Raw genomic sequence first — 12,207 nt, forward strand, 5'->3', positions numbered from 1 at the left:
TGTCTCACTTCCATTTTGAAACTATCACAAAAAGTATCTATCCTTTTATTTTACTGTTTAGATAGTAACAAGAAAATTATTCTCCAGAATAGCCACAACTGATAGCATTTTTTGTTTGGAATTGTTTATCTGATCAATCAGTCATCCCTCTACTTTCAAACACACCTAGAAATAAAAAGCAGGACTAGAAGAAATAGAATGATAAAGTGTAGTCTTCAGACTTATAAACTCTAGGACAAGTCTATAAATATAATGAGACTTCTGTTTGTATTTATTTTTTTTTGGTTTTTGTCTTGTCGGTTTTTTTGCATTCTATATAGAAGAACTGTTTGTTACTACTGTAAGTGTTAAAACACTTTGTGCTATCACACAAAGATAAAAATTAAACAGGTTAGCTGTGGATGTGGTATACTTGAGAGAATAATGCTACTGGTAAACATTACTTGTATTTTACTTGTCAAAAGTAAAAGAAACCTTCAGAGAATGGAAGAAAAGTTCAGACAGAATAAGACTGGCAAGCCTTGGTGCTGACAGCTTTTCTAGTTTAGTACAAAGCTTTTGCCCATTATTAGCAAGGGTAATGCTGTATTGAAGAATGGAATGACAGCACCATTATTAAACGGAGAGTAATTACACACTGATATATATGAAAAGATTCACATACTTAAAGCTTAATTCTCATATGTGAATCCTATTTAAAGATTAAAGAATAAATGAGCAGTTCATATTTCTGTGTTTTGTTTTGTTTTTAAACAATGAACAATTATTGGAAATCACTGTCATTAATATCTATAGTCCCATCCATGCTAGGTAAGGATGAATGCAAATTTCTGTTTTTATTCTAAATTCTGGTAGATTTTTTTTCATGTGCTGTTTTTAATCTCCTTTCTTATCAAAGCCATGTAGAAATCTAAAGAAGAATACATTGACAGTAATAGAAAGTTTGTAACTTATTTTCAGAGGTTTTGGTTTGGTCAAATCTTTCTCATTTCCTCCTCTTTTTTGGTGGGTGATAATGTAGTGAACTTACAAAATGTAATCATACAGTCATAGAATGATTTGGGTTGGAAAAGACATTAAAGACCATAAAGTTTTAACCCCCTTGTCATGGAGAGGGTTGCCACCCATTAAATGAGATAGCCCAAAGCCCTTGTTCTGTTGCTACACTCCCTGATAAGGTCTTTCACAATCTTTCTTATCAGCCCCTTTAAGTACTGGAAGGTTGATATAGGGTTTCCCTGCAGCCTTCTTTTCTGTAGGGTAAAAAAACATATAAAAAAATGTGGGCAATAGATGTTCACTAAAAAGAAGTGTTTAATATTCCCCTGCAAGCCTGAACCAACTTGCTGAATCAGAAAGATTCCATTGTTACATATTGTTATTACATAACCTAAGGTTGCTCAATGCAGCAGCCCTAAAACTGGCCATTGTATGCTGTTAATGCAATGTAATGCCTGGACACATTTGTGGATAGTACGCCTAGTTGTGTGTTTTACTGAAATACAAATTAATCACACAGCGCATACAATAATCTAATTTTTTGTTTTGAGATTGATAGTGGTTCATACTGGAAATGTCAAGCCTTCACTTAAAAGCTTACTCATAGATGTTAAATATTATACCCTTTGAAATCTATGTAATGCTTTAAAAGTGCAAGCACAGTGCAGTAAAAGTCGAATTAAATAAAATGTTGATCTATACAAAGCAGAGCACTCATTAACAGAATGTGTCTGTGTTGAATCGAAAAATTGCTGTAGCGCCATGCAGCACTCTTCAGATAGTTTAAGGCAATCCTGGTTTATAAGGAATGTCTTTCAAAATTTCATCAGTAATTGTCAGTTCTGATGCAAGTGATTAATAGTTGATAGTAGCTGAAACCCTTCTTAGGGGCGTCACATTGCAGAGCAGGACAGCAGTGTTTCAACAAACAACCAAAAATAGCCTGACAAGAACATATGAAATTTCCTGATAGGAAATTATCTGTCTTCATGGCAAAGGAGTAACCTCTCCTTCCAAAGGACTTCCTTCTGTGTTCTGAAAAAATACATAGTATAGTATATATAAAATACATAGTATTTCCTATTTAATGTTAACCATACCTTAGCAAATAGAATTGTCAATGAAAAGTTTAGTATCATTAAAAGTTATTTACAACGTGTTGCTACCAGAAGTGTAATTTTTATTTCATATTTATATACTCTTTTAATAGCATACAAAGACAGATCTCTGCAAGATTGACATTTTTCTATTGATTTATCATGAATTTCTGTTTTGGAGTCAAAGTTTAAAAACTCTATTTAGTGCACATATGTGTTAATTTTTTTTTCTAGTTTTCCTTATTAATTATACTCCATATGTGAAGTTTCACTGACTTAGGGAAGAACATTTCTATTCCGAAGTACCTTGAGAATTAGAAAAAATTGTAAGAAAAATATTTGTTGGGAATGTAGTAGTAATGTTTGCACTAAGAATATGGTATGCATTTGTTTCCTCAAACTTTGTATAAAATAATAGTTCATAAATAGTGAGGAAAGCTATCTTTCTGAATATGATTTCTGTAACATCTCTTGTTTCAAAATGGGAACATATGACCACTTTCACTCTTCTACACACTGTATTCATTTGAGGAGTGGGAGATGTTAGTGAGGTTTAAAGTTCTAGGAAGCTACGTGAGAAGACTCCTTGCCATCATGAAGGAAAAGAAGTCACAGCTGATTGTCACAGAAGTAATGTAAATAATGGGAAAAGGTAGAAATACTGAAAAAGAGTAATTTCACAAAATAAATATTATGGCAGGAATTGTGTAGAGATATATGCTAGGAAAAAAAAGTTAAAAAAATAATTGGAATGGATGTATTGTAAAAACATTTAAAAGGCAAAAACATTACTATGTGCAAGGAAAGGATGACTGGAAGGAAAAAGTTACAATTCTTTTCAAGTAGAGAGATGCATGAAAGGAAAATAAGAATTTCTGTTGCCTCAGACTGAGTAGATATAGTATTACAGATATTTTGCTGGCTGTTTTGCTGGAACTGTTTTCTATCTGACACCTAAGTGTAGTTATAGTACTCATATAATTTTTTTTATTCTGTCTAGATGAGGGATATTAATACTTCTAGCAAATATGGTGAAATAATTTTGGAAAAGAAGCATCCCATCAGAAATAATGAGACTGAAGATGTTTGGCTCACCTGTTTGAGTATTGATAAGAAAAAACTTCTATTTTACACAGTATCAGTCAAAGAAGAGTGGCAGCACTAAAAGAACTAGAGGAGAAAGGACGTTATTGTATCTAACGATCTGAAGCAAACATTAAAACATGCATACCATAACACCAGCTAGTACTTATCATTCCTGTCCCTAATTTTCTTCTTTGCCATTGTGTTACCCTGTGTCATTCTAAAATTACACTGTAAATTCCTTTGGGATGAGTTTTGTCTCTTAATTCATTTTGCAAACTGCCAGCAGTCTTGGGCTTTATAAGATGATGTGCTAGATCTCATTAGTTTGAAGATATGTTTTGATGATCCAAGTAACAGCATGTGTTTAGTTTGCTGACAATGTTAGTAAAAATGTTACATTTTTTTCTCCAGTATTTCCTGTTACATTTCTCCCTCTCTACATAAACCTGTGTTCACTCAGATAATTCAAATAAACAAGCCCCTAGTATTGCCTATCTGTTAAGGAAAGTTTCAAGGTTCTCTTTTTTTTTTTTTTTTTTTTCTTTTTAAAGTGAGTAACTTGTATGAACGTGTAAATAATACATGGCGTTTCAGCCTGGCTCAGGTTTACGGGGAGAAAGAGATGCTCAGTGTCTCAAAGGATGTGCCAACCAATTCAGTCTGTGTATCTCTAAATCAGGCAAAACTTGTGATGGCACCAGAGCAGCTAGAGACTGTAAGTCCACAAGTGCCTTCTGTTTCTGATGTCTCAGATCTCAGATTTTGGCTCAGAGGAAGTTTTGCTTTGTGTGGCAGTGAGTTCCTTCATTCCTCATTGACTTCAGTGAGAGTTGAAAGGTGCTCAGTAGGTGCAAATATCAGCAAAAATTTAAATTCCCAGATGACTTTGTGGACCTAATTGTTAACTCTGGGAAAGATTAATCCTATCTGAGGAATCATAGGAGGCATTTTATGCATAGACCTACCTATCAATAGGCTTTCCCCCAAATGAACTCTTCATTCTCCTTTATTCTAACACAAATTTGAGATCTGATGGAAATCAAATATTTGGTGTACTTTTATTTTACATTTTTAGTATTAAATTTGTTGCAGAGTGAAGTTCTGTTTGATCATAAGTAGAATAGTCTGGATAGAAGTGATTTGCTATTTTGCAAAGGATGGGAAAGGTGCAGGCAGAGCTGTTCCTTTCCGTAGCAACTTGTCATTGGGTGTTTCTAATGTAATTTGAAACTGCACCATATGATGGAAGTGGATTTCATTTGATTAACTGTATGGAAGGGCTGCTTAAGCTAGAAAGTATCAGAATGCTGATTTTCAGACAGCTTTCTCAGATCATTGCCCAGACATTCAATTGGTTCAAATATTTGGAATTTTCCTTTTGCTGACATTACTTCCTGGGATATCAGAAGGAAGTTTTCAGGATATTATCAGTTTTCCCCTCTGACAAATTTAAAAATGCTACTGTCATCAATGATTAGTAAATTTAACAGTAGAATCCAAGCAATTTCCTCAGATGATATAGGTGTCATTCATCAGTGACTACAAATAATTAAAGAAAGTACTTATACTTTCAGACAGGATGCTCTGTCCTCTGTATAATGGTACTTATCTCCTTATTTGCTCTCCCTACTGTTTTTTTTTCCTGCCACATTCAAGTTAAAGACAAAATGAACAATAGACAAGAAGAATCCTATTGTTCAGTTTATCTGCTTGCAATGAAAACCAGTAATTTCTGCAACTCACAGGTAGTAGCCATGTCAGTGCTTTCCGTAATTAATTTAGATGATTTAAAGAGTATGTATTTTTTGTTTATCTCAGTTCTATGTGTTTGGGGACTTTTGCAGTGAAACTTTTTAAAATTAATTTTTTAAAGTAATCAAAATGTTGTTAAAATTTTCAAGGTGAAATGTTTTAGAATCAGAATTTGTTTATTTGAACTGTACTTGGGCTTCTCTGTAATGTGTCACCCAGTTCTTCTTCTATGTTTCTTTATATTTGTTGAATGTACTTACTGAAAACATTGAGATGTTTCTTAGTACTGTCATACAATTAATTTGATTTTTTCCAAGAATAATCTTTATTCCTTCAGAAGGGAAGTGACAATTTTGAATGCTCTGTAATTAGATCATTCCAGTCTGCAGGTCGCATATTTTTCTTCCTAGATGCACAAGTTCCTTGAAAGCAAACATACCCCTGTGTAATGAAAGAGGGAGTTCATTTCCTTCCTTTAAATTCAAATGTACCCAAGCATTAGCAGAACTTGTTCTACTTTGATAAATGTAGAATATACTGCTTATTCACCTAAATTCAATTGCATTTTGATGTACACTGATTATTTTGTACCATTATGTCAAATTCATCCCCACTTTGACAGTGACAGACAGTTATACAACCGTTCCTATTGATTCCCACTTTTTTAGATTACTGACATTCTTTTGACTCAGTTACTATTGAGTAACTGAGAACTATTTATCTGAGAAAAGGTTTGCAAACCTGGATTCATTATCTAATTTAATTTAATCATCTAAGATTTATTTGTCACTCTGCTAGTCACCAAGACTCCTAAGATAATCAGGAGAGAGATATAGGAGCTACCAGAAGGTTCCCCACTTCCTTCTTAAAAACCTATAGAGGAATGCTGGGCAATGAGACCACTTAGCTTGTTTTATAATATTACTATATTTAAGCGAGGAAGAAAAACCTTCCTCTGCCAATGTATGTTTGCTTAAAAAGGGACTTGAAGATTGACCTTACTGGAACAAGTACTATGTCCAGTGAGGTAAATTTCTGGGTGTTTAAATATATTTTAATTAAATTCTGATTCTCACCATCCAACTCTAGAATTCTATAGTTAATAGAAGTCTGTCATTAGGAACTTCATCAAAGGTTTTCTAAAAATATAAATAAGTAATTTCATCTGCTGTTAAAACCTGTAAGTTCCACTATAATATCCACAAAGTTAGATCGGTAGAATTTTCCCTATGCTGCACTATGCTAGTTATCCCTTATTAAATTATTGCTATCCCTTAGAGGCATGTTCTGAAATTCTTCCTACCTACTTTTTTTCAATGCTGTATCTCATTGCTAATTACCTGGAAAGATGTAGGTGACAACTGACCCAAATCATAAGAGCAAAATAGCTGTTTTCTGGTATTAAAAAGAAACTTGTGGCTTTCTTCTGATTGTTTTAAATTTTATGTATTACATGATGAGACAGAATCAGACACTTTATAGTTTGAAGGGGGAGGAAATTGCAAAGAGTGAGTTCCTTTGTCTGCAATTTTCCCAGGGCATGAAACAGCTCACACAACTTTGAATAACTAATGAAGCATCATTGAAGTGTAATATCATATGCATTGTCATTTGTACATCAAGGTCCTCAGTCCTCCAGCAGAAACATTACTCAAAAATTCTCTTCCTCCAGTTCTTCTTACAAGCATAATTACAAAGAATTAGTGTTGGAAACATATTTAGCAAATATAGACATTTTTTTTGATAAGTGAAAACTTCTTTGCTGTCCAGTGCTTCATTCTTTGTTGAAAACGGGAGTTCATTATACCAGTTCATCTCTTCAAGATAAATAATAGTGGCACTATGAAAATAACACTTTTTAAAAATTTTGATAAGTTAATATTTCCTATATTTTGCCTTCGGAATTCTTCGGATAACTCACTAAGTGCTCTAGGCAAAATTATTCAAGAAATTTATGTAGGAAAAAACAGAAAATTGACCAAAACTCATGTTTTACATTTTTGTATGTTTTGTTACACGCTTAGTGTTTTGCTATTTCTGAAATGGCAGTTTTTCTCCAATGAAAAGAAAGTAACAATATCTAAACATTCTTCAAAATTCTACTGTGTGATCAAAGACAAAAATTTGAGAGTGAGGGCTTTAGCACTGTATAATGCTGTTCTGTACCATTATTGACGGTCTTTGAAAAACAATACTTAAATAATAGTTAATATTTGTATAACATTCAAAAATGAAATGTGTCACATCATTGAAATGAGCAGGCTTATGTAAATTGGTGCAGTATCAGGTGTACAAAGCTACTCAATTTAATCTCCTATACATTCTAAGAAAAATATCTTCAAGATTTTCTATTTATTTATAAATTTGAGAATAAGTAAATTCATTTTCCACTGTCTGCAATTTTGGTTTTTATTCTTGTTCACAATGTTTTATCTAGAAGTTTGCATTAACACTTAGACAAATATTCTGCTCTGTCAAATAAAGGGTATTTTTCTAAGAAGGATTCAATGTCTTTCTTTGACAAGCTCTGGAGAAGTTTGCAGAGACAATTTCTCAGGAAATTGTATTTCTACAGTCTGATTTGACCAAAAGTCATCTTCACATTATATTTTCCTTTTACTATCACGTCAGCTGAGATGAACTACATAGGGTTTGACAGAGCTTTTCAGGTTCAGAGGTCAGCCATTATCACTAAATACATTTTAAAATTCTGAGGCAAATTCGTTCCCTCTTATGTACATTGATCTGCACCATTTGTGAAATGTGGATTGTTCAGATTGTGGAGATGGGATCCTGCAATGGGAGAAAGTAATGCCCACCAGACAGCCCAGTATTTACATATACTTACTCTCATCACCCTTCCTGTTATATCGGCACTCTGGAATTCTGATCATCCACAGGTTGTTTGAATTGAATTGTGGCAAAATAGAAAGTGACCCAAAATCTGAAAGGATAAACAAGCTTAACATCTGGAGCTTAGCCATCTGATTGCATTGCTGTAATTAATTTAATGGAAAACTCTTGTTTTCCTAGGTAACATCAAAAGCTGTTTGCAGGGCGTGTTAATGCCAAGTCATTTACTTCATGAGATGGCAAGCATATAGTACTTGGCTCATATAATTATCTCTGTAAGTAAATAACATCTGATTACCTACAATGAGGTGTGAGAAGTTTAAGGGGAGAAATTGCAAAATAGAATGACTTTTCCTTTATTCATTTCCCAGCATCATTTAGTTCAGTGATTAAGAGAAGGAGGAAAAACAGAATTTAAGGAAATCATTGAAGAGGCATTTGGACAATGCCTTCACCAATATGCTTTAAATCTTTGTTACCTCTGAAAAGGTCAGACAGTTGGACTGGATGTTATTTGAAGGTTCCTTCCAACTTTATCATGCTATACTGTATGGTTCTAAAGGGAAGGTCATTTGGGGAAAATGCTTAAGGTAGTAACTTTTTTCCAGTTCAGTAAGAGATTTTTTGATGCATCCTGTTTTGGAGTTCATCATTGTAAAAACACAGTTTAATATTTATTTACATAGTCATGTTTGGTGACAGAAATGGGTATGAGTGGAGATGCTTCATTTTTATTTTAACATGGTCTACAAGAATTTTAAGTGTTGATACATCAACAACTTTATGTCCCTCTTCTAAGGAAAATAATCCAAATGATAAAATTAAATACATTATCACAATATTTTACAAGAGGATAAGTCATGGTACAACATTTATTTCCGTGAGTTATAATTCATGAGTGATCGATCAAAGCAGAACCAGAAGTGAAAGCCATCAGTAGAAATAAATTGCTCTACAAGTTTTGTTTATGGAACATGATTTTTGTTGTAGATTGTGCATAGATTAACTGTAATTTTTTATATTAAATCCTGAAGCAAAATTAGCATTTTGGCTGAAGTGTGAGTGCTATGTTCTTGACAAGGGTTTGAAAGTAAGAAATAAACATGCATAGAAAGGTAAATAAAGGGTTGTGTTGTATTTTTTAATCTTCTACCTGAAACTTTAATTACTAATACAAGTGAAAAGGAAAGAGTAACTGATAGAAGAGATGGAGGAGGCTAAAAAAAATTCATATTTTTTGTTAAATTCTTCATCAGATACTACAGTCATCCTGCTTTCAGGAATTTATAGGCAATTCTGTGTCAGAGGAAATGATGGAGATCAGACTGATCAGGGGGAGAAACTAGAATTTGTTGTCACCCTACTGTCTGTGAAAGTCATCAGGAAAAATAAAATTCCAGGTATTCCAAAATTCCAGCTGAATTACATTTGTATCTTTGGTCCTACAATGTCCTATTAGTACCATAGTTTCCAAGTAAGAAGCTCTGTCAGCCTCTCCTCTCAATGAGAAAAATGGAGGTAACTAATCTACAATGTTGTTTGACCTCTGAAGGGAAATATCTTTGTATATAAAGTATATAGGAAATATAGACCACTGAAAACTGAAGTTTGATCCCTCAAAATTCTCAGTAGATGCCCAGTTTAAGCCAGACTTCAGCATAATGCTGTCAAAATGATTATTGCGCAGAATATACAGAGGGTGAAGGAACGTTTATAAAGAGGTAACAACCAATACAATTGTACTGGTTTTGAGTAATAATCGGAAAGAAAATGAAATGTTATTAAAGCAGGAGAAAAAGCTTTATAGAAATCTTCTATATGGTTTCACCAAGAAAGGTGACTTGCTTATGATCTATAAAAAAAATAACAATAAAAACTTCAGCTAGCTGGAAAAAAAAAAAAAAAAAAAAAAAAAGTCTTGTAATAAGAACTCCTGGCTGGAAGCTGAAGCCAAACAAATTCAAATGAGAAATAAGGCACAATTTCACAGCAGCAAAGGTATTTAACCTTCAGAGCAAAAAGCCAAGGGCGCTGCTTGATTCTCCATCTTTCTGCCTTCAAATCAAGACTAGATGTTTTTCTGTAATACGTTAACAATAAACTACTGAGCCGAGCACAATCGAAAATGAAATTTAATGACCTATGATATACAGGGTCAGAATAGATGATCTAATGGATCCTTACTGCCTTGAACTGTATGAAAAAGTTAATGGAGCTGCACTATATTACAGAGACAAAGAATTTGTCTTTCGTGTCAATTCCTTAGCATTTTTCTTTTTTCTTTTTTTTTTCTACAGCTGGCCTGTGTAAATTCATGTGGAATTGGCTTCCCTCTGTACTGAGAAGAAGAAAGCCTGTCACCGCCTCCTCTCCTAAAACTGTTTTGCAAAATTATCCCAAATTTTCAATATACATTTTTTCAAGTTTTAATGCCATCCTTGTCACTAGCTAATGCTAAAAAAGTGTTTGACAATAGAGTTTTTGTATTCAGGTTGGTCTTTTGTCTTTTTGTCTCTAATTAAGACAGATGTAATCATTCGCTATATCTTTATTCCCATATTTCTCTTCCATTTTGTCTCTGAGTTGTTTGTTTGTTTGTTTGTTTTTGTAATTGGAGGGTTACCAATTGTTATATAGTACCAATAGTATTGCGGGTTTTTTTTTTTTATATACCTTCTTTCTCTCACCTCATCTTTAAACAACATTTTATTCTCATGTTTCTTCTTGCCCTGGAGGTCTGCACAGCCTCCCTCGTGCTATCCTTATTCTCTTCTCTACCTTATAGCTTAATCCCTGATTAATTCGTTTTATTACTTGGAGGCTCACTATAACAATTTTTCAGCTCTGTTTTTTCTCCTGGTACACATAGCTCTACTTTCTCCACATTGCTGTCATATTTTAGTCTTCCAGAAAGTCTGGAAGCCCTGTGTTTAGAATTAATATCTTTCCTTGGGAATAAATCATGTTTTACATGTAAGTACTACACTGACATGCATTTGATTACCAGATGTTCATTTTGAATATTGTACTTTTGTAATGACATCTCCAAGAAGCAGTATTCTAGTTACAATTGTAATGTAGAGGTACTCTGTGAATATTTTATGACACTGCTCATGGAAGGTCCCCCTATATGTCTTCTATATCTCAGTTTCATGGTGAATCAATTGTGCAATTGTTGAACAAATTCTTTCTAGTCATTATAATGCAATTTATTAGTACTAAGCCTCAGCTCTCATTCCTACAGTGTAAATAATTATACACAATTTTTCTTCTTGTGAGAATATCTATTAAAAATACAAACTCAACTTCAAAAGAGTTTTTACTACTGTTTTTCTAGTTTTATTTTACATGTATGTATGCAATTTCAGTAAAAATGTGGAAAGGTATAATTTTGCAAGACTAAAATATTCTAGTGGGAGAAGGTTGTATTTGCATTTCTCCTATCATGCATATGTGTGCTAAGATAATATTCAGGTTTACCATATTAATATAATATGAGGGAATTTTATAAAAATATGATACAAATTAATTATATAAAACCTATTTTTGTATTTCATTTCTGCATAAATGGAATACCAATGCTAATGTGGCCAGTAATACCAATCCTAACCCTATTAGCTAGTATTTTGGTATTTTGCCTTCAGTATTTTATAGCAGCTTAAGTTAATGTGATGTTCATGTTCTTCAATGCAAAGATACATGCTGGATGATGTTAGATAGGCTTACGTTCTCTCTGTCTTTTTAATAGAAACACAAATCTAGGGGGCTTGAGTGTAGGTAGTAACTTGTCAATTGTTAGAGAAACACTGCTTGAAAAAAACATCGTGGAAAATACTAAGAAATAACACTAAAACCTGAAATTGTAAATGAGACATTTATTCTCTATTTCTCTTATGAATGTAATTTTGGATATGTGGGAATGGCCAGATTATCAACTGAAACATAGGCTGAAAAGGAAGTCCCAGTAACCCTTCCTAATAGTTCTTATTTATTTTTTAATGCTGCTAAGTATCAAGGTGATGTTTTCATGGAGCTGTGCATCACAGCCACAGAATCTTACTCCTGAGTGGTAATATTCTGCTTTTAGCTGATCTTACCTTATTATTTTTTTTCCAGCTGTACCACAATTCACTTTTCTATATGAAATTTCATCTACAATGACAGTTTTCAGTCAAAAATCTTTCCAGAAATTAGGATGATACTGAAGGTCTTTTCTAACCTAAGTGGTTATATAGCAGCAATCTATTTGAAGCATGTGCCAGGAAAATTCATTTAGAAAATACAATTATTTGGGAAAAAAGAAGTTCAGAGGCAGCTGCTTTTTTGCAGGTATTTTCTATCTCTAGCGATGGGTGAAGTCATACAGGTTATATTTTTGATTTCAAGCAGTAGTTGTTGAAATGGAGTAAGTACCAAGGGA

At 33.2% G+C, this 12,207-nt stretch overlaps 1 protein-coding gene across 1 annotated transcript in view; it reads left to right on the forward strand.

Annotated features, from left to right (window-relative positions):
• Positions 1–10,152, forward strand: part of DNTT (DNA nucleotidylexotransferase) — a 267,418-nt gene extending 257,266 nt beyond the window's left edge. Inside the window, exon 11 of the mRNA XM_048945808.1 lies at positions 10,085–10,152. Within this exon, the coding sequence (XP_048801765.1) occupies positions 10,085–10,129 (45 nt within the window). The 3' untranslated portion in view covers positions 10,130–10,152. The remainder of the gene's footprint in view (positions 1–10,084) is intronic.
• Positions 10,153–12,207: the final 2,055 nt, after the last annotated feature.

This window comes from Lagopus muta, chromosome 5 (genome assembly GCF_023343835.1).
Source record: "Lagopus muta isolate bLagMut1 chromosome 5, bLagMut1 primary, whole genome shotgun sequence".
Classification (NCBI taxonomy): domain Eukaryota; kingdom Metazoa; phylum Chordata; class Aves; order Galliformes; family Phasianidae; genus Lagopus; species Lagopus muta.